The 24,491-nt window shown below is 41.8% G+C and overlaps 3 protein-coding genes across 5 annotated transcripts; 1 reads left to right on the top strand and 2 right to left on the bottom strand.

The window, feature by feature from the left end:
• The first annotated feature begins 1,044 nt into the window (after positions 1 to 1,044).
• On the top strand, positions 1,045 to 10,903 carry cybb (cytochrome b-245, beta polypeptide (chronic granulomatous disease)). The gene is made up of 13 exons (XM_067502428.1): positions 1,045 to 1,350; positions 2,116 to 2,208; positions 4,133 to 4,243; positions 4,419 to 4,503; positions 4,744 to 4,892; positions 5,535 to 5,716; positions 6,499 to 6,631; positions 6,762 to 6,854; positions 7,444 to 7,697; positions 8,176 to 8,338; positions 8,957 to 9,103; positions 9,375 to 9,499; positions 10,126 to 10,903. The coding sequence occupies exons 1-13, from the start codon at positions 1,306 to 1,308 to the stop codon at positions 10,241 to 10,243; spliced, it is 1,698 nt and encodes a 565-aa protein (XP_067358529.1). The 5' UTR covers positions 1,045 to 1,305; the 3' UTR covers positions 10,244 to 10,903.
• A 399-nt stretch (positions 10,904 to 11,302) lies between these two features.
• Positions 11,303 to 13,060, bottom strand: LOC137126033 (dynein light chain Tctex-type 1-like). Its single transcript, XM_067502429.1, has 5 exons — positions 12,919 to 13,060; positions 12,334 to 12,375; positions 12,005 to 12,128; positions 11,780 to 11,857; positions 11,303 to 11,665 (listed from the first exon to the last, which is right to left on the bottom strand). Exons 1-5 carry the CDS (start codon positions 12,943 to 12,945, stop codon positions 11,592 to 11,594), a joined length of 345 nt encoding a protein of 114 aa, XP_067358530.1. The 5' UTR covers positions 12,946 to 13,060; the 3' UTR covers positions 11,303 to 11,591.
• A 489-nt stretch (positions 13,061 to 13,549) lies between these two features.
• On the bottom strand, positions 13,550 to 24,372 carry rpgrb (retinitis pigmentosa GTPase regulator b). Of its 3 annotated transcripts, XM_067502427.1 has the most exons (17): positions 24,200 to 24,372; positions 23,159 to 23,284; positions 22,977 to 23,069; positions 22,797 to 22,859; positions 22,563 to 22,721; positions 22,331 to 22,480; positions 21,655 to 21,813; positions 21,410 to 21,565; positions 21,189 to 21,313; positions 20,700 to 20,891; positions 20,063 to 20,249; positions 19,755 to 19,849; positions 19,560 to 19,622; positions 15,519 to 15,683; positions 15,391 to 15,439; positions 14,988 to 15,103; positions 13,550 to 14,917 (listed from the first exon to the last, which is right to left on the bottom strand). In XM_067502427.1, exons 1-17 carry the CDS (start codon positions 24,228 to 24,230, stop codon positions 14,714 to 14,716), a joined length of 2,133 nt encoding a protein of 710 aa, XP_067358528.1. In that variant the 5' UTR covers positions 24,231 to 24,372; the 3' UTR covers positions 13,550 to 14,713. The 3 variants fall into 3 exon arrangements, with proteins under 3 accessions (XP_067358528.1, XP_067358527.1, XP_067358526.1); XM_067502426.1 differs by lacking the exons at positions 13,550 to 14,917; positions 14,988 to 15,103; positions 15,391 to 15,439 and adding an exon at positions 17,090 to 19,307 and having other exon boundaries at positions 15,525 to 15,683; XM_067502425.1 differs by lacking the exons at positions 13,550 to 14,917; positions 14,988 to 15,103; positions 15,391 to 15,439; positions 15,519 to 15,683 and adding an exon at positions 15,967 to 19,307.
• Between the last annotated feature and the right edge of the window lie 119 nt (positions 24,373 to 24,491).

Genomic DNA, 24,491 nt, shown 5'->3' with positions numbered 1-24,491 from the left:
CACACATACAGCACTGGGCCTGAAACCCACTGTCAGGTGTTTCCTCCACTGGACACAGTAACTGAGGCTCTCTGAGGTAAAAAGGAGCTTTTCTAGTTCACCGGTCCAGGAAACATCCCGCTCGACAATTTTAAGAGTTAATCTGAGTCTGTGTGATGTAATCTTCCACGGTTAATCCCTCAGAACAATCAGCAGTGATCTGATTGACAATAATCCCGAGTCAAAGTTGGATTTTCATTGATGCAATTGTGCAGAAAGCGGCGGCGCCACAGTGCTGTAAGCTTTTCTCAAAGCCAGATAAAACTTCAAAATCCCGATGACCTCGAACCTATTTCTTATTTTCTTTTTAATATTCGTTCAAACCATGAAACCATGTGGGAGAAGCTTCGGCAGGTGTTAAACATGATGTGAGGAAACAGTTTTTGCTTCAGGTGTTTCCCTCTGTGCACTGCAGCCTGAAACAGGAAGCATGTGGCAATGCACCTTCTGTTTTACTTCAGGTTTGGAAATCTGCCACTTCCCCTGCTGCAAATTCACAATGATGCACCAATGAGTACTGAGTTCCTCCTCAACTGTCACAGGGCTGAACGGCAGGACAGGAGGTGGCTGCCGCACATTCTTATTCTTCCTATTCTTCCTTATTAGGGTCCAAATTCTTTACAGCTTGAAATCAGCTCAAGCACATACTGTGGATAACTGCACACACAGTCCTCCCTCACAAATCCACTGCTTTTAATTAACTTCCAGTTTTTGATTAATCAAACGGCCGTTTTTCTTGATGATTTGCCGTTTTCACAAATAACTTTCATTTTTAGCTTTTCACCTTTAAAATTCACTGAATATCAAGTTTTTAAAAAATACCAAACGCACAAGTTTTGATATCCTGAAATGACAAAATAACCACCTGTACCTCTAACTGCATGCTTTGTGACATAAAATTGAGGGGGGGTCACCCCATGCCACCCCATGGCTCCGCCCCTGCTAAAGACTAAATCATTATTGTACACACAGCTTTTAAACCTCATCACTGCTCTTTTGTTGGCGTTCGAACACCTTTTGTTTGCACTAGCTGTGATCTTACAGGTATCAGATTACAGACTTACACTCGATAAGGAGCCTTTCACTGCAGGAATGAACAGGGACCTTCCTTGAATGGCCCACTTCCTTATTTGCTTCTAAGAAAGGTTATAAAATGAGCAGTAAGTCCACTGAGGTCCTCACTCTCCTTCACTGCGTCTGGCTTCCTTCTACATTATCACAGCAGAGCACTGTCCCTCACACACACACACACAGGCACTTCTCACCATGGGGAACTTCATCGTCAATGAGGGACTCTCCATCTTTGTTATTGTGAGTATCCGTTTTATTTATCGTCCTTCTGCACGTTGGTGGTTCGGTTGTGACATATTTGTGTAAATGACATTATCTCCTATTAGATTCTTATGTAAACAAGTTATGATATAGTGAGGTCGTGGTCTCCATCCGAAGAGCAGCTTTTCTTGTATTTTATTGTTGAATTACATTATTCTGCATGTACATTAGTGGGTCCCAATGTGGGAAGTCAGAGAATTTAACTTTGAGGAGTAATGAACAGTAAGGAGAATAAAATATGTAGTGGTTTTTTTTGTATGTTTTAAGACTTTTTATGTTTTTATTAATTAATTTTGTTTGTCTACTTGTATTTCATCTGTTAATAATTGAAAAAATCCTTAATATAAAAAGAATTCTGCATATATATCTATATCTATATGTATATCTATATACATATATAGATATACATATATATATATAGAGATATATATACAAGTATCTGATCTTCTGTTTAAGTAAAAGTAGAAATACCACATGTACAAGCAAACACCCTGCAATTACAATGTTACTGAAGTAAAAGTACAGAAACCTTATTATTATCAGTAAACTCCTCAGGAAAATAAACAGCTCGTGATGCAGTAGGACACATTTTGTGTTTGTGATATTATTGGATTAGTATTAGACAAGTATTTCAAGTTATCAAGAATTAGTTCCTTTGATCTTTAGAATGTTTATTTTTTATTATTTCTCAGAGTATAGAAATTGTGGTTTAACCTGACGTGTGTGTGTGTGTGTGTGTTGCAGCTGGTATGGCTGGGGATCAATGCGTACCTGTTTGTTCAGTTCTACATGAACTTCCTGGTGGAGAGGTGGTATTACACCAGAGTCCTGCTCGGGGTGAGTCTGAGCTGTGAAGCCTTTCACAGGCCAATACTTCAACAGAGAGCAGAGAAAGGTCTCGTTAAAAATAAATTACTATATCAACACTACTTAGTGCTGTGGCAAACAACAAAATGAGTCATGTCACAAAACAGGACCCGGCCTTTTTCAGTTCCTCCTAGTGAGGCAGCTGCAAGCAGCCCGGTTGTGACCAGCATCAAACTGCAGCCCACCCACACTGCTGCTCTTTTCTCCAGCTGTGTTAGAGTTTAATGTGCTGCACTGATGCACACAGCATCTGCAGTTGTCAGGACTAAACGATCCCTGCTCCTGTATAAACCGGGGATCTGAAACTAAAGTTCCCCTCTTGGGAGATCAGTGGAGTGTTAGAGCAGCCGTCAGTCAACCTCAGCTGCCAGAAAACGATGTATTTATTTGCATATTAGCACTGTCCTGATTTTCAGAGACTCCCTTCATGTCCACAGCATGAACATCAAAACACTAAAGATAAATGTGGGAACAAACCATTAATAGCTATAATGTGTGTAAATCAGTCAGGAAATGCACAAATACATAACTTTATAAAAACTGGGTCATTCAAGAGATAATCACTAGCTGGGTTTGTGAGCACATATCTTTATAGGCTGTGCTATCACAGTGAAATACAGTGTTTAAACTCATTATGCTCGTCAGATATCTTTTTGCTCACTGACGTGTGAGTTAATGGGGGAATCGAGTTTTATTAAGTGAATCATTCTTTTCCTTCCTGTAACAAAAGCCACAGTATAACTTCATCACTGACCAAACACGGCCATAAATTCAGGCACCTCACAGCTGATAAAGTGGCCACAGTAATCTCACCTTATCTGCACAGCGTCTACAATCAAACCTCCACGCGGTGACGGAAAGTAGGTCTGATGGGCGGCTTTGTTTCTTTGTGGTGACAACAGGGTTCACGACACACTGCACCATCAGCTTCACAGCTGGCTTCTAAGCAGCAGAAGTGAAACTGAAATGTTCCTCATTTTATACCGTTTTATACTTAATTATCGGAAGATGAGCAGCACTGTCCATCTTACTTAAGGGGATGTAGGACTGGGGTTATGGTGTTGGTATTAGAGATTGTGGTTTGTTTGGGTGGGATGTGGTCACTGCATGATGCTGGGCTTTGGTGTTTAGGGTTTAATGGCTAAATGAAGTGTGTTATCAGAGGGTTAAACGTAAACCAGCTCCGTTTATGGATGTTTAATCGAAATGATCATTTTAATACAAGATTACACATTTAGGTTCCCAATGACCAATTTGGACATGAAGTCAAAAAGTCAACAATAAGTTTATGGTGATTTTGGAAGTATTACACAAATGCAGGTGGATATAAGATTTTGTGTCCCCTTATTTTGAAATGGCAAAAGACTAAAAGAACTAAAGCAAATATATTTATATATAATAATGAAAATATTATTTTATTTAAATAATATTTAACACTAATTCAGATAGTACAAATGTTACTGCATCAGAATGTGCATTATTATTTGTATTAGTTTATACGGTGGATGCAAAATAAATTAAATAATAAAACTAACAACTAACAACATTCATTGTTTTGTTTTTTTAATTGTCCTTTGGCAGTAATTATTACCCAAAATGGGTTTTTATGTAAAAAGGACCTGGAAAATTTCATTTGATTACTTGAATACATTTTAATTAGGACAGCAACAGACTTGTTGCTGTGTCCAAATGCACTACACGCAATAAGAACGTGAATGAAACACACCAGCTTATGTTTCCAAGAAATTCAAGCACAACTGAAAAATACAACTTATTAATAACAAACTATGTGCCGTTTGCAAAGCTGCTTTACTTGATCAATGTTTATTAGATTTGTCCAGCTGTGTTTGCTTCTCACACCTCTGCTAATAATCTCTCTTACCTCCCCCTCCAGCAAGCTCTGCCCTGGGCCAGAGCTCCTGCTGCCTGCCTCAATTTCAACTGTTTGCTCATCCTGCTGCCAGTGTGCCGAAACCTCCTGTCCTTATTCCGTGGCACCATCCAGGTATCCGTGGAAACTGCAAAAGTCTGCATGAAAACCTCGTTTAGTGGTTATTAGAGGACTAGTTTTAGTAACTAACGAAAAAGGTTTTCATTGTCTTTGTGGTCGGTAAACATACAGTGTGCTCCCCGTTCTTGTTGCTCATCATTGTGTCCTCGTCTTTGTCCTCTGTGCTCAGTGCTGCAGCCGCACAGCAGCTCGTCAGCTGGACCGAAACCTGACTTTTCACAAACTGGTGGCTTACATGATCGCCTTTCACACAGGTAATGCTGGTTTGTTTTGAACAAAACTATTTTCCTATTGGTAATTCAACATCGTACGTCAGGATGACTCAAAACAAGAAGCACATTTGAAGCTTATGTTTTCTGTTGTGCTTCTAAAATCCACCTTTTTACAGAGTTTTTTCTTTGTGATTAGTTACGAGCAGCATTTCAAGGTTTTCTATCTGACATAGATGCATCAGTGGAAAAAGTCTAATCTAAAGTTGCTTTGTGTTTTTGTAGCTGTGCACATTGTTGCCCACTTGTTTAACTTTGAGTATTTCATGGACGCCCAGCTGAACCAGAACAGCAGCCTTCTGACCTTTGTTCTGTCTGAAATCGGCACCGGGGACAACGCCTCCTTTCTGAACCCCATCAGGTCCAACGAGACGGTGAGTTTTGCTCGTTGAAGATTTCAAGTTCCTGCTCGTGTTGATTCAGACCTGCAGCTTTTTTCTTTCTTTGTTTTGGTGCACTTGTGCATGTAGTTTGATGGTTCTCGTGTTGCTCAAATTTGTGAAATCCCAACTGTGCGATGGCTAAATCTGGCAATGATGAAGAGACGCTGTATTTCTTCATCCGATAAACTTCCTCTTTGAAGGTATTTCTCATCAGATGTTTGTCATTTGAGAAACTTCCTCTTTGCAAATAGGTTATTTTCTTTAAAAGCCACAACACAAGAAATCTGTTCTATCGTCACAACATTAAATATGGAAGTTGACCCTGGGCCCTTTCTGATTTACAGTAACAGTGTTTATTACACACGAAAAAAAGAAACACACGTTTTCCATATTTATCCGTTGATTCAACCCTTGTAATGACACTGAGTACAAGCCTTCAGTTAGTAGTGAGAGGAACTATGATAAAAAACACATTTAGAGGGAAGTTAGCCAACATGACCTGCAAGGCTGTTGTGATTAAAGTGGGGGAATAGAGGAACTGTTTGAGGCGAAGACCCCATGAACAAGACTCACACGATGTTTTTACCACAGAGGTAAGAAACTAGCTGATTCTATAACACTTTTCTGATGCAGAGCCCAACCATCGTCATGTTCACCACCATCGCCGGGCTGACGGGTGTGGCCATCACGCTGGCTCTCATCCTCATGATCACATCGTCCATGGAGGTGATCCGTAGGTCCTACTTTGAGGTTTTCTGGTACATCCACCATCTCTTCGTGATCTTCTTCATTGGCCTGGTGTTTCACGGCTATGGGTAAGACAATATTTATAAGGGAGTATTTCTTTTTAGGAATTACTGCAGGAGTTGCTGCCCAAACTAAGTCCATTAAACCTGGACATGAAGCACATTCATTCCGTCTTAACTGGGGTGTAACTACATTTGAACATCGCCTCTACCAGACTTTGTCTTGACTGGGAGCTGTTCTTGAGTCTAGAGTCTAAATCTTGATTCTGACATTACCCCATTTTGAAACAGACTTGACTCACACGTGGCCTCTAGTGGACCTTTCTGTTGACTTAAAACTCTGACCCATTTGGACTTTTGGATGTATTTACTTGAACAGGACCTCTACTGGATTTTTTCTCGACCGCAACCTGGTCTTGAACCATTCTAAGCGGACCCCATCTGGTCTCATTGTGACTTAAAATTCATCCCATTTGACTCCAATTGCATTTGGATTCAGACTTGGATGTGACCCTACTTGAACTTGGCCCTGACTCAGACAAACCCCATTAGGACTTGGTAGTGGTCAAGATATGATTACATTTGGCCAAATGTGAACCCATTTTGACTGAGTCTAGCGTCAGATCCTGGACCCCCTTTGGACATAATTGAGTTTAGACTTGGAAATAACATAATTTAAACTTGGTTTTGACTCAGACATGAGCCCAACTTGCACTCGGACTTGAGTCTAGAGGCTCAGTCTTGGACACGAGACCATCTGGACTCTGTTTAAATTTGAATGTAAGCCCTTTTGCAGGTTATCATAATGCCTATTGTAAGCCTTTAACTCCTCCTTGTGTTTGTGACTTCAGGCGTATTGTGCGAGGACAGACATTAGCCAGCCTGAAGACAAACAAGCCTGAAACTTGTGCTGACCAGTTTGAAGACTGGGGTAAAAACGGCTCGGACTGTGCTGTACCAGAGTTCGCTGGGAACCCGCCAATGGTGAGCTGCTTCAGACCGTGGAGCTTCCTCACATGCTGTGCTGTATAATTAACAACATATTTCTCCAGAGTTCCTCCAGGAGTTCAAAAATCATGTAACCAATCCCCCATTATAATTTGCTTCTCTGCAGACATGGAAGTGGGTGGTGGGCCCCATGTTTCTCTATGTGTGTGAAAGGATTGTCCGGATCTATCGCTCCCACCAGAAAGTGGTCATCACCAAGGTGTGTGCGTGTTTTAATGGATTTAAACAGTCAAAGCCAAACAGATGGACATTATCCAGCTTCTTTTAAATATATTTACCATAAACACACGAGGTAACACTTTATGTTACAGTCCTGTGCTTTCATAATAAAAGCCAGAACAATTTGGTGACAATAGGAAGTAAAATGGAGAAAGTGTCAGATGCTGCATTACGTACAGTAGCAGCTTATAATAGTTGTATAATTTTTTCAAGAAACTAAACCTGTGTAATATAATATTCATTGTTTATGATTCAACACAATCATTATTCCGTTCATAAATATGAATTTGAACATTTTAAACTATTTTCACTATTTCACTCTTTTCTGACATTTAATTTTCTTTGAGATTTCATTTGAAATTTTCTAACTACAGAACAAATCAATAATGTTAACAATCCCCATTTGACGCCCTTAGTGTAAGGTTCAGTGCATGTGCTCTGATTTCCATCATCTTTTATCTTTTTTATTGCTTATTTCTTGTCGAGTGCAACGGTCTGAGCTCAGAGGATGATGTACACAGTGTAAAGCCACTTTGCATGAGTGTAATGATCCTGTACCTGTCTCTCAGGTGGTGATGCACCCGTCCAAGACTCTGGAGCTGCAGATGAAGAAGAAAGGCTTCCGTATGGAGGTGGGTCAGTACGTCTTCATCCAGTGTCCGTCCGTCTCCAGGCTGGAGTGGCACCCCTTCACCCTGACCTCGGCCCCAGAGGAAGACTACTTCAGCGCCCACATCCGCATCGTTGGGGACTGGACTCAGGCACTGTATGAGGCCTGTGGAGGAGACAAAACTGAACCTCAGGAGGCCTGGAAACTGCCCAAGTATGAAAACAGAGGAAGTGCAGTAAAAGAGGGAAACTGTGTCTGTAATTGTTTGTGATTACATTTGATTGGCGCCTCAGTGATCCAGCTCCCATTCAGAGCCCTGAGTGGTGAACTGGGTCTGTAATTCTTCCCTCTTTCAGCAGTGGAGAGGCCGAGAAACTGTATACAACAATAACAGCAACACTAACATCCCTGCAGAGACGACTGTGCTCTTTTTCTCTTTTTCTGTTTGAGACTTCGCTGCCTCTGATAAAAATATATGTTCAGGCCAGTTATTGTTGAACAACAGGTTTTTAAATATGGCCCAAAAATGAGCTAAAAGCAAATAATAATTAAGACCAGTGAGATTTTTCTTTGTGTTTGAAGAAATGAAATTCATGGATTTACTTTTTTCTTTGCATCACTCAAAGACGCACTGCTAAAAATATGCTACTCAACCGCCATTTGAGGTACTTGAACACTTTTCTTGTGTCAGGATAGCCATAGACGGCCCGTTTGGTACGGCCAGCGAAGATGTGTTTCGCTACGAGGTGGTCATGCTGGTGGGTGCAGGAATTGGAGTGACTCCTTTCGCCTCCATCCTCAAGTCTGTGTGGTACAAACGCATCCAGAACAACCAGGACGTCTTCACGAAGAAGGTGAGAAGGACCAAAATCATTTGTGTCTCTTGAGGCTTGTTTCCACAGCAGGACCACGAACGTTGACTTGCCACCAGAGGATCCAGAGTCTAAGTTTAGTTTCGGGACCACGGTTACCCCCCAACAAAGTTCCTCTTCAGAATTATCAGAGCAGCATCATAAAAAAACAACCCAATTTCTAACCATCACACTTTTGATAAGCAGCCTAAGCAGCTTAGTCTTCCCAGGGCTTTGGCTCCGCTGTGGAACTGCAAATCACAATTCCCTGAAGGATTTTCACCATGGGATCTCGAACTTTAGTTCCTAGAAAAGACCTGAGAACTTCTGGTGAAAATGGGCCATTTGTGGTCATGTTGCATCACTCTGTGGTGGGTTTGCTTGTTCTGAAATATCTAAAAAACTAATAGGGTGCCAGCTTATTCAGAGGAGCGTTTGGGGGCTAATTAGGGATATTTAGGATTAATTGTTTGCTCTATAAAGGGCCACAGAGTGAATAGAAATTAAGCCACCAGGTCAGTAGGACACTTGAGCTTCCAGCCAGCAGCCTGTCATCTGCACTTATAAACTCAGGTAATTCTGTTACGTCAAAATACACTGACTCTTGCTTCTTGCCGTCAGATCTACTTCTACTGGCTGTGCCCAGAGACGCAAGCCTTCGAGTGGTTTGCAGACCTGCTGCAGTCTCTGGAGGGTCAGATGGTGGAGAAGGGCATGACCGACTTCCTCAGCTACAACATTTACCTCACTCGCTGGAAGGAGACTGAGGTACGAGGGAGGCGTTAAAACCTGTGTCACTGCAACCGTTTACGTCATGTGCTTTTCTTCATGTGGCATTTACTGTTCACGAGCCAACACGAGCCAAAAGAGGGTTAAAAAACAGTTTGACACATTAAAAAGTGACTTCTCAAATTAGAAGTTAAAAAAATCCTTGAGCTGTTGTATGAGTCCTAAAAAAATACAACTAATTAAATTAAACTGAATCTTTTGATGCCTGTTTGCTGAAGTGTCCTTTAAATATGTTCTTTTTTCTTGCCAGGCGGCTCATTTCCGTGTTCACCACGAGGCGGAGAACGACCCGATCACCGGGCTCAAACAGAAGACTCTTTATGGGAAACCCAACTGGGACAACGAGTTCACCAATATAGTGTCCAAGCACCCAGGGTGAGGCCTCTTATCACGTTATCACTCACGGTGCACAAACACACTTTTCCTCCACGGTTCAACCTCATGAGTCTGTAAGTAACAGACTGTGACAACGTGATACCAGACATGTTATACAAGGTGAACGTCATTGCAGCTTTTTGTCTGAAGGGCTTTAATGGTTTCTAATTAGACTTTCACTACTGCGACTATAATACTGTTACTGATTCTGCTGCTGCGGCTCCTGTAGTTGCAACGAATGTGAAAACGTCTACTACTACTTCCACATGAACTGTGATGGACAGGGGCAGAATTTATTAAGAGGACGACAAGCTGCATTAGACCAGTTCCCCCACAGCAAAGGAGACGCAAAACAGAAACCATGTAGTTTGGGTTTGTCTCTCTATGGGTTTGTCCATTGTTTTGCTTCACCTCACGAACGTTTGGCAACATTTAGCATCTCATGTTCATATTCATGTCTGTCATTTTTGTATAACTCTCTTTAAGGTTGTGGTACTGTGTCGTCATTTTACACCTGTTTTGCATCATCGGTTCTGCTTTGAGGACACTTTGGGGATAAGCTCTATGAAAACAGACAAAAGAAAATGATAGTGATTTTTTAAAAAATGTGGTTATTGTGTCCTCAGATCTAAAGCTGGGGTCTTCCTGTGTGGTCCACCTCAGCTGGCAAAATCTCTGGAGAAACAGTGTCTGTCTCACTCTGCCGCTGACGTAAAGTTCATCTTCAACAAAGAAAATTTCTGAGCTCAAAGTGCTGGAGGACACCCACAGCAGAAGGTCTGCTGCTTCAGGGAGACATCGGAGTTCCTGCAGGGTCTTACACCACCTATGTTGCAAAGCTCGTCTCCGCTCAGCAGGTCCTGACCCTTCCTCTCCTCGCTGCTTCGCACCACAAAGGTTTTGTAAACAGGCCGTTCTTGCTCAAAACAAGAGGACTCAACTCTGTGGGTTTTCCACATTACTTTGTTCTGCTTTTGTGTTACACCAAGAAGTGAAATTCTGCTGCTTTCAACACTTTTCTTCTCGTTTTGTTAGATGTCTTGTAGTTGTCTTTGTGCTGGACGTTTCTGAGAAGCAGGTCTGACAGATTCTTCACTTTACCAAACTTGATGAAGAATAACATTCAATCGAACTGAAGCAGCTGCAGTGGATCTGCCCTAAATATCTAAAGCAGCAACATGAGTGAGCTCAGTGTTTTTCCTCATGTATTTATAGCGTTTAGTATATTAATTGTACATGCAGTTGCCACAGATTTGTAGATTATGAAGCCTGGAGTCTAGTGAATACAGAGAAACCTTTGTAGTTGTTTACTGCTGTGTCCAGTGTGTTGGGTCTCATTTTTACACCGGCGACTGGGCCTGTCAGTGTCCCTTTTTATGGACAATAAAACTGTCAGAAATGTGATGCAGTGTTGTTTCTTTTCCTTTTAGCTTTAAACAAGTTGTAGCGGATTTGTAAATAAAAAGGAGAGAAAAAAAATGGGAAGTTTACACTGTAATCCATTAAAAAAAAAACAACTTGTGATCTGTCCACTTTGGTTTGCACAGAACCCAGAACTGCTTAAGTCTTGGAATGTAACAGCAGACATTAGCGCCGACTCAAAGCACAAACAGCTACAGATAACACAAAGTAAACACTTTAAAGATCGGTGAAGCAACACAATGCTGCAGAAATACAAACACCAATTTGTGTTTGAGAAAAACCCAGAAATCATTTAACACTGGTAATTACACTTTCCAAAAATGCATCTGAGTAACAGGAAACATCACCATCAAGATAAACATATTAAAGAATCAACTGAGCTTTGTTTGTTCATAAATCTCTTCATGTTTATTCTCCTGCCACAAAACCGCTCTGAGTACAAAAATCTTCTTTAACATGACGCACACACAAAACCGAAGCAGAAGAACGTCAGCTGCTGCTGCTGTGACATGATAAATACTGTGACATGATAATAATCCCACATGCGTCTGAAGAAATGCAGCCGTTTTCTTCATAAACGGTTGTAAGCAGGTGCTGCCCCCTGCTGTTTACAGGAACACACTGCTCCCCCCCCTCAGGTGGTGGTTGTGTGTTTTTGGTGTGTGCGTTTCTATGCAATGGCCACTGCGAACACACTGACCACACAGTACATTGTGCGGTTCTCCCACCTGACGGTGCAACTTCCTGCAGACGAAACAAACAAAGTGAGCAGAGAAAAGACAGAACACAACAGCAGAACAAAAGACCTCAAAATTTAGTTTTTTTTTTTCACTGCTTCTTCATGTACGAGCTGCTCACCGTCCAGACTCGTATCCCAGTAGCAGGAATTGGCAGTGTGGAGGCCAGCTCCTGTTTTCTGCATCACTGCACAGGTCACTGTTTACACATACATGTTGGTCCTTATTGTGTTCACGTTTACATCTACTGTATTAAAACGTATGCATAAAGGAAATACTTCACAGTTCATTTTACATTAAAAATTAGTGCAGACATTTGTCAAAATCATTACAGACGGACACGTACCGATGTACTTGTAAGGTTTGCCCTGTTTGACAAACTGCATGAGGCAGCGCTCCACGATGCCGGACGTCCACTTGTTAACCTGACTCTGGCTGTAGTCATCCCCACCCAGGACACTCTCAATACACTGAAACAGACACACAAAAACCATCAGTGTTCACGGTCACGCGGGAGTCACTGGGTGCAGTTTCAGCCCGAGGACGCCGTCCTGCACAGACGCCAAAGATAAAATATCAGTCACTTCCGGAACCAATGAGACAGTTTTGTAACAAACTTTTAAAGACTACACACAGGAAATAAGTGGAAATGTGATACCCAAAGGTTAATGTTACCTCTTTGACGGTGCTGTCAGCTTCTTCTGAATTAAAAGAGCTCTGAGAAATTCAAGTGAAAGAGAAAAACGAGTTAATCCAGGTACCAATTTCTAACAACGTTTTATTTCTGGGCTGCCTGGATTTCAGTTAGAAATCTCATTAAGCTGCCAGTAGTGATTTCCTTATTAAATAACCCGCTTATTTAAAAATGTGATATTATTTGAAAAACAAATTTTTGAGGTTAGGACGAAACACTACATCAGCAAAACGCTGCTTACGCATCAACGCACAAGTTATAAAACATTAATACAAAATTAATACTTCACTTTTCATACACATAGTACACTAGCACATTTTTACCATCAGCATTAGATTCAGAGGTTTTACACGCAACAGCATATTTCCCCGTGTACAACTAGTACTTTTACTAGTAATGTGATTTACACAAACAAACGGCATAAACATCAAAGCGCACCCTGTAAATACAGCTAACGCTAACGCTAACCTTAGGAGTGGCTAAGCTAACTAGCTAGTTAGCTTTTTGCTCATAGCTAGCAAACATCGCCCATCATTAATGTACAATACGTCGATTTAAAGACAAACCTCGCTGGTGTTGTGAAACTCCTCCATCCCGGTCTGCTATCGACGGTCCAACGTGGTCCTCTCGCTTGTTTTTTCAGTTCAAAAGAAAGAAAAATCCTGAGAAGCCCCACACACACAAAAACTGCCGACTTCCTGTGGGCCGTCAACAGCAAACACCGTGACCCACGAAGAAGAACCGCTGATTGGCTCGCTAACAGCTGACACCTGCCGGTGCTAAAACGCGCCTGGCTCTTTAATAATGTCCACTTTCTGAGAGCATAAAGCACAATGAGACATTCTCAGACAATATTTCCCAAAATCATGTGTTTAGACTCACCTGTGAGGAATTGTAGCACTTAGATACAGTAAGGTAGCAGATGTATTTTTTAACTTGTTGAACACAGGTGCAGTTAGTAGCAGGTATCAGGTGTCGAGTTGACTTGTGTTATATGGAGCCGTTCTAGTCCTCAGGGACCCTGACCCGCTTGTTTTCCGACCACCCACGGCTGATTACATCCATCGGGTGTAACAACTGCGATGACGGTGGAGTGAGGAAGCGTGGAGCTAATGATTGACTAAACCCACGTGATCCAGGTAATCAGCAGTGGGAAGAGCAGGGTTAGTTGGAAAACAAGCAGAGCAGGGGTCCATGAGGACCAGGATTGGGGACCACTGATTTAAACTAGCACGGATGGTGCTGAATGAAATTTGTGGTTTCCCTGCTTCATGTGTGTCATAAAATCCAGGCATGACTATTGGTTCCTGTCCTCTTCCAAATAAAACATTCAGACGTGTTGCTTTTAAATATGTTAACACTTTAACATAATAATCTAATAACAATAATAATCTAAAACAAATGGCTCCTGGACAAAAGTGAAATGTGCTGAGCTTTTCTCAGACCTTAACATTAAATCAGATTCTGTAAAAAATGTCAAAAGGGGCCTAACACTAAACTCATGTAATATCACATTATAATATTCCACTCATACAAAAATAATGTCTCATCTTTATATCAAAAGTCTTTACTGATATCACAAAAATCAAAATCATAAAAAAAAGTTACCACAATTCAGTTAAATGAGATTATCGTGTCAGAATATAAAACTGATGTATGCAAACAGATCACATCAAAAGTGCAAATGTGCTCCATGTCACAATAAATACGAATATTTACATCCTCACAGTATGAACCCACACACACACACACACACACACACACACACACACACACACACACACACACACAGGCTGAGGCTCAGTGGCTGGAAACCTGTAAAGTTAAAATCTGCCCAGTAACGTGGGGAAGCTGGTCATACTGGTGCAGGAGGAGGCTCAGCTGTAGGTCACTTGGTTACAGTGGTTGATTTAAAGCTGCGCTCAAAAAGACGGCGAAAAGCAATAAAAGTGTTCAAATCACAGGTTTGTGTTGGATGTTTCAAAGTAAAGGAAAAAAAACAGCAAGAGGACATAAACTTTTCACAGCCACAGTCTAAGGCGGGATTTCTACAGCATTTTATAGATTTTAAGAGAGTTTTCCTTTAAGGTTTTAAGAGTATTTGATTCAGACATTATTCAGAACTTCAAGGACAAAGATGCTAAAAACAGAATCTATGTAAATCTGCAGTGACTCAGCTGCAGCTTCACTTTGTGGCATAGAGTTTCACCACTACTGGAGCTGGATGCTACAATAAACGCATCCCTATAAAAACAAGTTTTCTTTGTCTCCGAGGACAAATGAGTAAAGACTCATCAGTGCTGATAATGAAGCTTTTCACACTTTGGTCCGACTTGTCTGGGTAACTGAATCCACCTGGGTTCACAGTAAGGTGCAGGCACCAGAGCGGGATCGTTGTGATGCTCTGCCTCTGTTTGTCTCCGGGTGGTTGTTCCCACTGGGGGCGGAGGATGAAGGCCGTCCCTGGGCGGCCGCATTCCCACTGTCGGTGCCCTCCGCTGGTGTTTGATCCCTGCCACTGGTCTGCTTCGACTTGGTGGAGGACAGTCGTCTGAAGAGGGACAGCTGAGAGAAGGACACAAGGTTTTTGTAGCAGTGACGTTAAATGACATTTCCTTTGTTTGTCTTTCTGTACCTTCTTGCTGGGGCCGGATTGGTTCGCTGAGCTGTGTGCGGTCCCATTAGCTGGTTTGACGCCGACGTCAGTCCTCTCTTTAGCTGCAGTGATGGGCTCATTGCTGATTACAGCTGCTGTTGATGTCAAACAGCACATTATCCTCATTAGTGACAAAAACTCCACTTTTTTAAAAATGTAGTTAGTAAAGATCCTAATTAAGGCAAGAAAAAAATAGCCAAACATTTCCAAAAAAACCCAAAAAACAGACAAAACTGCAAAACATCTAAATCAAACCAAACCAACCCAAAAAATGTTCTGCAGTCACAGAACCTCCCATGTCTTTAGCACAGTGTGTGTGTGTTTGGTTTTTTTAGAGTTTCTGGTCTTCACCATTCGTGTATATAACACTGAAGGTCATCACCTTTCTGTTCTCCATCAGGCTCGTGTTCTTCGCTCAGCTCCTCAGGCTTCTGTAGGGTTCACACGTTACATGTGAGATCCAACAGCAGTTAAAGGTGTTAGATGTTTAATTTAATTCTGTGAACTTACAGGACTCGGACTCGCGTCTGTCGGCTTCTCTGTCAAGTCGTCTGGCGCCTCCGTCCCAGAAGATGTATCATTCTCCTCTTCATCTTCCTCCTCCGCTTCATCATCATCATCTTTGTCCTCCTCATCTTCTTCTTCTTTCTCCTCCTCCTCACCATTGCTCCCCCTCTGAGCAAAAAGAGAGACACATGAAACACATGTTAAGTAAGAACAGCAATGAAGGCACGTGTCAGACCACGAGAGAAAAGTAACAAAGCACGTGGAACTTTGGGTGCTAAGGATTGAAAACCACAAAAATCCAAGTAAAAGTGGAAAAACTACAGAACAGAACGGGGGAGCTACAGTGGGAGGATGGTGGGAGAAGATTAAAGTTGGGATTACGCACAGAAAAAAAGAGAAGCCCCACCTGATCCTCACACTGTCCAATCAAACCCTCAGCCACAGGAAAACTCATCCAGTGGCATCAGTCAGTGGCAGAATTAGTCAGAAAATGGTGTTTATAACATTCTCACAGAGACATTTCATCACCACAACCACCGCGCAAACTTTTTCCAAAGGTACAAATAACCAAACACATGATAAAGCTAACAGCATGAGTTTATTACAGAAAACAAACTCAGACTAACACAAATATAAGAAGAAAGTAGAAAGCAAATATCCAGGTAAAATGATGTAATAAAGTGTCTAATAAAGGGCAACTTCACCCATTTTCAACTTGGTGTAAATGTACATTAATGCTTTTAAACTTTCCTATATTAAAATATTTCTCTGTTTCTGGCTCAAAAACTTGTATTTCATCATTGGGAGGTCAGATGATGTCATCTGGAGGAGCTCTGGAAAAGCAGGTTGACCATGATTACAAACTCCATAGTGTGAGCAACAAGATGACATGATCTGAACCTCCAAGTGCCTCCAAGTGATGTCATCTGGAGGTATCTTCAGCTAGAAGTAGAGAGATATTCTAATGTAGGGAAGTCAAAGGGAAGTTTAATGACATTTACGTACACGTAGAACCAAAAGAAGCAAGTTCAAAACCAGTGAAGGCAGCCTGTCTGACAGCTGTCAATCATCTCTTTGCAGGCTAATCCTTCCAGTTTGTTCCAAACTGAAATAACCTGAATACTCATTGGTTGGTTGCCTCATTCTCCATGTACTGGCCACGGTGTCCTAATGAGAACAGCAGAATACATCTGGGAACAAGTTATGGTTTTTAAGACGATGATTCAGAGCTGCCACAAACAGGAATAAAGATGCTGGAGACGTTAAATAAAAGTAGGAAAATGAATTAAACTTGGTAACGAAGGTGTTAAAAAGGCACAATGCATGTTGAGTTTTAGCTGTGCTGCTGATTTGGTGAAGTTCTTGTATTACGGCATCATTTAGTGCTGATGCATCTATCAAATCTAGCAACAATCCATAAAGCAACATAGCAAACACTGATTCCAGCCTCTAACACGTCACTTCCGGCTCCTGAATTATGAATTCATGTTGGATAAATGATGATTATATTGATTAGTGTTATTTCAAGTTAAGGTATTGAGGTAAAACATCATCCCAAAACTCCTCTGACTCACCGGCTGCCTGACCTTTGACCCCTGACCTCGGTTTACTTTTAGTCACTTCAGTAGACTTTTTCTTTTTAACAACATCCTCCTCTTCCTCATCCTCCTCGTCTTCTTCTTCTTCTTCTTCTTCACCTTCCTCATTTTCATTATCAGCTTCCTCATCTTCATCTTCACTGGTTTGTTCCTCTTCCTCCTCTTCCTCACTTTCTTCTTCCTCATCTTCTTCACTCCCATCCTCTTCTTCATCTTCATCCTCTTCCTCACTTGTGTCTTCACTTTCACTCTCCTCCTCCTCTTCCTCTCCCACTTCACTATCCTCCTCGCTACTTTCTTCCTTACTACTTTCCTCCTCTTCCTCTCTTTCTTCACTATCCTCCTTCCTACTTTCCTCCTCTTCCTCTCCTTCTTCACTATCCTCCTTACTACTTTCCTCCTCTTCCTCTCCTTCTTCACTATCCTCCTTACTACTTTCCTCCTCTTCCTCTCCTTCTTCACTATCCTCCTTACTACTTTCTTCCTCACTACTTTCCTCTTCTTCCTCTGCTTCTTCACTATCGTCCTTACTACTTTCCTCCTCTTCCTCTCCCTCTTCACTATCCTTACTATTTTCCTCCTCTTCCTCTCCGTCTTCACTATCTTTACTATTTTCCTCCTCTTCCTCTACATCTTCACTATCCTCCTTACTATTGTCCTCCTCTTCCTCTCCTTCTTCACTACCCTTCTTACTACCTCCCTCCTCTTTCTCTCCTTCATTCTCCTCCTCTTCCTCTTTAACACTACTCCCCTCTTTCCCCTTTTCCTCTTCTTCTGTCTCACTTTCTTCATCTCTCTCATCTGTTTTCACTGAAGACTTTAAAGAGCCACTTTGACTCTCCTCTTCTACGTCTTCACCTTCCAGTTCCTCCTCTTCTTCTTTTCTTTCCTCTTCTTCAGTTAGAAATTCTTTTACCCTGCTGTCTGTCTCATAATTTGACCCTTCTTTGCTTTCCTCCTCCTCCTCTTCATCATTTTCTACACCGCTCTCTTTCCCTTCAATCTCATTTGCAGTTTCACTTTCCTCCTCCTCTTCCTCAGCGGTGCTCTTAACTTCCTCTGCTTCCCTGCTTCCCTCCTCATCTCCATCCGTTTCCTGCCTATCTCCTGTTTGAGTGTCACTGTCTTTGTAATCCCCTTCTTCTGTAACTTTCTCAAAACTGTGACTAACATCCTCCTCATCCTCGCTTACTTCTGCACTTGTTCTCTGCCCACCTTCTTCTTCCTTGACGAACACAGACTCTTTACTTTCCTCCTCACTCTGGTCCTGACTCGTCCTCACTTTAGCAACCTCATGTGCAGGTACGACATTAATGCTAACTGCTGATTTGTTGTATAAGTCAGCAATGTAAGATTCAGATCCTTCGCCTGCTGATTTCATCCCAATGTTATTAGAAACACCATGGCTTTTTTCAGATGGTGATGGCGACTGTGAGCTAAAACGATGTCTGGATGCCAACTCATGGATTAAAACAGACCCTGCTGCAAGTGATGCAGCTCCAGTGAGCAGACCGAGATGTTTCTGCGTTTCCTTCACAGGTTTAGGTGCCCTTTTGGACTGAGCCTCTTTTTTGTGAGATTTCTTTGAAACATTTGTGTTCACTTTAAATTTGGAGTTTCTTTTTCCCTCAGAGCTACCCGTGGTCTCTTTGTCCAAGGTGTCACAGTGTTTGCCATCAGAGCTAACACTTGCATTTTCACTCTGCAGGACTGTAGACTTGCTTTTAATCCTAATAGGTTTGGCGTGCACTTGCTTAAATTCTAGTGTTGCAGATTCAGAACCAGGACCTAAAACGTTCTTTTTAATTGCTGGACTATCTTCTATCGGCTTCCTGCCAACCTCTGTCACCTTGCTTTTCACCTGAATAGGCCTGGGACACTGTTTGGATGCTGCCTTCCTAATGTCACCTACACTTGGAGGTTTGTTTCTACTGGGTTTCCTCTGTAACTCCTCCACAGCCATGATCAGATTCTCTTTGTTCTGTTTGGTCGTCTTCTGTTTCTGTGAATTCTGAGAGGCCAGAGAGTGAGCGCTGTGGCTCCTTAGGAGCTCAGTGGGTATTCCCTGGTGAGGAGTAGTTTTACTATTATGAGATGAAGAAAGTGTAGAGACGCTGCTCTGCTGGGAGAGCCTTCCCTCCTTCCTTTGGCCCTCTTTCTTTCCTTTAACGGCCTTAACGCGTTTACTCTTCCTCTATCCCCAGCACAAGAAAGCAAGAGGATGAAAAAGAGGCATGCATTAGAAAAAACACACAGACAACTCAAGAGACAGAAAATAAGCCATTTATAAAGGAAAAATGAGAAAGAAAAACAGGAGTGAATGATTCTATTTCACTAAATGTGATGGGTGTTGAACACTATCCTGACTAAGGACACTGCAATTCAGAAACATCTTGAATGTCAGTGTCTGCAAAATAAATCTTAACAGAATACAGGTGTGACTTACCTTCTGAACTGGAGAGAACAGAGAGAGGTTTTTGTCACCAGGGTCCTTCTTCATCACATGTGTCTATGATGATAAGGAATAAAGTAGAAAGGAGCAGAAATTAGTGACTACAATGAGTATTCTCTAACATTTTGCTCCTGTGCTGCCGTCCACACGGAGCCCAGATGAACAGCAGCACCAGGGGAAGTGTCTCACCATGTTGAAAAAGTCTGTGGTTTCTCCCAGGCCTCTAACGCTGTCAGTGTCAGTCAGGCTCTCCACAACACTGTGCATCTTGCTCCCTGTCTGCTCTGAAGAGGCAGAAAATAAGACGGACTTAAATGTGCACTCTGACATTGTGCACATTTAGGTGAAAACAAGAAAAAACAGTTTTATTGACATTTACCTATATTAAGCAAAAACAAACTGGATTTTAGAAACAATCTGTTCATAATCTTGGTCTAAGCTTGGAGGAAAGAGGAGAAGATGTATGTGGAGTAAGGGGAGGAGGTGGAGGTAGATACCCTGGTGGTTGGACCCTGTGCTTTCCTGTTGGTGAGTGCTGCTCAGCACCTTTCTGTGGCTCAGATCAGGAGGAGGCAGTCTGGGTGGGATGGTCTGGCTGGAGACGGGTAGCTGCGGGTGGAGGTACCCTGACGTCACGGCTGGCAACGTGCTGAACATGGCGCCGAACTGCTCTGGAGATCGTTCCTGTGTGCAAGGATGAGAAGAAAATGTTGCTCTGTATCTAGTGTATAAAAGATTAGGGGGTATAATTATTTGTATTATTAAAGAAGTCAAAATTTGGGATTGGGATTTTGAAAATTTGATAACATTTTGCTGATTTTTATTAATTTAAATGAGAGTTCAAATTTAAAACTTTCCAAACACAAAAATGGGAAAAGTATAAAAGCTGCACACGACATAAAGAACCTCTAGTAATATCTGGGGCTTGAATTGCTGCCTTATAGTGTGGGAAAAGTTGATTTGTTTTATTTTTACACCACTACACTACTCTCAGAGTCCGTGGATGAAGGTAAAGATCTTGAGATGCAGTCGACGTTTGTCAGCCTCATTAAAAGAAATGAAACTAAACCATCATCAGAAATGTTATATCCTGTGACTGTCAGCTAATTTCAGCGTTTCGTCTGTGCCGCCCACCCTCTCTCTCCTGCGAACCCGGGCAGGAAGGCTCCTCTGCAGGCTGGAGGATTCGGCTGTGTTCCCCAGCAGCTCCACGTACGGCTTCTCCAGGTAATCTTCTGTCACGTCATCGTCCTCCAGAGTCACAGCGCTGCTGTTGCGATCCCTCGACCGAGCCAACACCACCATGTGACAGCCGCCACATGAAACCTGGACTCGTTTCCAGAACAAATATCTCATTATATACGCAAACAAATCAGATAGTTACTGAACAGCAATACATTTGCAAAATAAATAATATGAAAGGAATTTGTGTATATGGAAACTTATATGACAATAAAATATACATCTTAAAACAACATAACATAAAAACTAACAGAGAGAATCATTATTTATTGTTTTGAAGTTTAAAAAAATCAATTAAGCCTGTGAACTGTACCACATTACACCACAGTGAAGAAGTTAGAAATGAATTCATAAAATATGTGGTTGGATTTAAATACACACTGCTTGAACGTTGTATTTGAGGAAACGTGAACACAGAGTTGGTTTGAACTGGTTGGTGAAGTTTTCTTCTCCCAGGCCCAGTTTGCCATGTCTACCATCTCCAAATGTGTAGAGCAAACCACCCTCTGAAAAACACGCAACATTACTTTTATGAAACTAGTGAAGACTAGAGAAAAGTAGAAAAACTCGGCAGTGTTTTGAATATTTTCATAAATATTTACCAGTGATGACGGCGGTGTGATTCTCTCCACAGGCCACCTGGACGACTCGTCCCTTCTTAAAGTGTTCGACTGGACGTGGCAGCCGTGACTCAAAGATAAATGTCCCGTGACCGAGCTGTCCAAACTGACCCAGACCGAATGCGTACATGCCGTCGCCTGGACAAGAGGAAACATGAACAAATGAATTTCCTACATAATTGTACTTCTGAATTACGATGCGTTTATTGCTAATCTCACTTGTTCACCTGTTAGTGCCACCGTGTGTCCGCCCCCACAGGCCACCTGTGTCACTGGCTCCTTGATGGTCTTCACCAGCTGAGGCACTCGGTGTCCCGGCACCTGGTCGGTGCCCAGACCCAGTTTCCCGCTGTCTCGCTCGCCAAACGTGTACAGAGCTCCATCAACTTAGACGCACGGGAAAATACTTTTTACTACAACTAAAAAAGTGACTTCTGTGTTTAACTTTTGATGTGAAATGTCCTGGTGAGTTTGGTGATTCACTGTTAATGTGATTCTCTCCACTCTGGATCCAGTCCAGAGCTTCAACCACATCAGCAGATGTAGTTTGTTTTAGCCTTATGACAGTTTATCATGTTACATACTATTAAAAGCTAATTACAACTAAAACCCAGTTAACTTTAGGGACATAGAGGTCAATGATGTGCATTCAGTGTTAAACAATAAAAGGATTTTCATGGTTAGGAATAAAACTTCAAGCTCAACTTTGCCTCTTGTTCTTTTGTGTCTAATAGTTTTATTTAATGTTTACCTTGATTCAAATTATTTTCTTACAATCATTTTCCGACAACATACAGAGAACAGGCTTTCAGTTCAAGAGATGCTTCCTGCATCTGACTGATCCATTTTGAAATCTACTCTTATAGAGCATCTGTCAATATCTGTGAAACATGTTCTTCTCACCTGTCACTAAGGCGGAGTGGTAATATCCACAGGACACCCAGTTGATTGGTCGTCCCACTGTGACTTCCTGTGGGGAACAGGCGTGACTTTCCTTCCCCAAACCGATTTGACCCTCGTTGTTGTCGCCCCACATGAAGAGTTTACCGCTCTCTGTGAGGAGCCCAAGAACAGTCAGCCAGTAAATCAAGTGATCACTCAGCAATAGTAACCTTCACCACCCAGTAGGACTCACCTGTGAGAACAGCGGAGATATTTGAGCTGGCAGCCAGCATTTTCATTGGTCCAAGTGAGTCGAAGAAGTCCACTTTGTGAAACGTTGTCCTTTCCTCGCAGTCTCCGAGTCCCAGCTGACCCTCGCTGTTCCCACCTGAGGCGTACACCTTTCCCCGAGCTGAAACACAGAGCAGATGTAACACTTCTGAAGCTGATGTGATTAAAGTCCATCTCTAACTCAACAGATATCTACCCGTGCAGATGAGAGTGTGGTTTCTTCCACAGGCGACGAGCTGAACTTTCTCTGACTTCAGAGCTGAAACAATAATGGGAAAGAGTTTTAATCACATAACTGTTATCACAAACAATTGAATCTGACTAAAAATGGTCATGTTTGACAGTCAATCAATATAGACTGAAATATGGAACCAACCTTTGACACAAGTAGGCTTGTTCACAGACGCTTTGGACCCCAGACCGAGCTGGCCCCAGTTGTTGCTGCCAAACATAAAGAGTTTCCCATTTTCTGTGGAGACAAAGACCAAACAGTCTATCTCTGCTGGTTGTTGCACTGTTTCACTAAAAGAAGTGATACATTGTTAAATGACCTCTTACTTGTTATTAGGGCGGTATGTTCGTCCCCACAGGCTATTTTGAGTGGTGCGTCGTTCTTAAGCCAGAATTTACTGGGGACGTTGTCGGCAAATTTGCTCTTTCCAAAAGTGAAAACTGCTCCAGATTCTATAAGAAGAGGAAACAAGATACTTCAACTTATTTTACATAGGAGCATGGATGTTTAACTGAAAGGGCCTGCAGACCACTCACTTTACACAGTACATGGTGGTGTGGGTTTTAGAGAGCCCAGTTAAAAGATGCAAAATGATGGCAAAGACATGAGACATGACGGGAATATAGACGCACAGTTGTAAAACAACCAAAAAGAGAGGAAGACCACAAAATAAACACAGAGAGCTGGAATATGACCAAAAATAGGCACTAAATGAGCACAAAGAGTGACCACGAAGACTCAGCATATGACCACTAAAACAGAAAAACAACTATAAATAGACACATGACAAACAAACAGGTCGGGACGCCAAATGAGAACAAACAATAATGGCTTGACAGCAATTGTAATGTGAGATTTGTTTCCCTTAATTTTACATCACTGTCTCTCAGAAAAATAAGTATGCGAAGACTTTTCTTTGAGACCGCTGTCATAAATTAATACACACAACTGAAAGACTGTAATGCAATACAGAAAACGGCAATTAAACTATGATCTCATCTGCATGTTGAGCATATTGTGTGACGACGAAAATCATGAAGAGTAATTTTATTCTGCTATAGTAAAGCAAGGATTGAAATCCGACAAGAAAATCTAATAATGTTTTATTAAAGAGCACATAACCAAACTTTTTGGTTAAGCACCTTACAATTACAGTAACTGGCAGGAAAAATATAAATAGCAAACATAATAAGACACTAAATTATTTATAAGATTTAATTAACCCCGGAGAACGGGAATGAAATAGGTTTTATTTCTGTTGGTGTAGCAGCTAAAGATGAAGCTAACATGAACAAGCCATATCATTAGCCAACAAACTGAAAATGTCGATAGAAGTGTGAAATAACGAGCTAATGGATGTTAGTGACCTGGTATCTCGTCCTCGACCTCCCCTGCCATCTCTGCGGGACTCTAATCCGCTTTGCTCGGTGTCGTGGGCGTGCTGCTGCTGCGTGCCCCTGTTGTTTTCGACTGCGACAACCCGGAAGTAAACAAAACGTCTCCTAGGTTACGACGCTGGCGACGTCTCTCTTAAAGAGACAGAGACTTTGTGTTGTACTGCGAGTATTTCTTTTTTCTAATGTGTCTCATTTTGTTCTATACGCAGTGTTTTCTATATTGTATATATATTGTGTTTAATGTCTGGAGTATCATAAATGT

Source organism: Channa argus, chromosome 4 (genome assembly GCF_033026475.1).
Source record: "Channa argus isolate prfri chromosome 4, Channa argus male v1.0, whole genome shotgun sequence".
NCBI classification, from domain to species: domain Eukaryota; kingdom Metazoa; phylum Chordata; class Actinopteri; order Anabantiformes; family Channidae; genus Channa; species Channa argus.
Note: the sequence above shows the minus strand (reverse complement) of the source record. Positions and strands in the feature narration are given on the sequence as shown.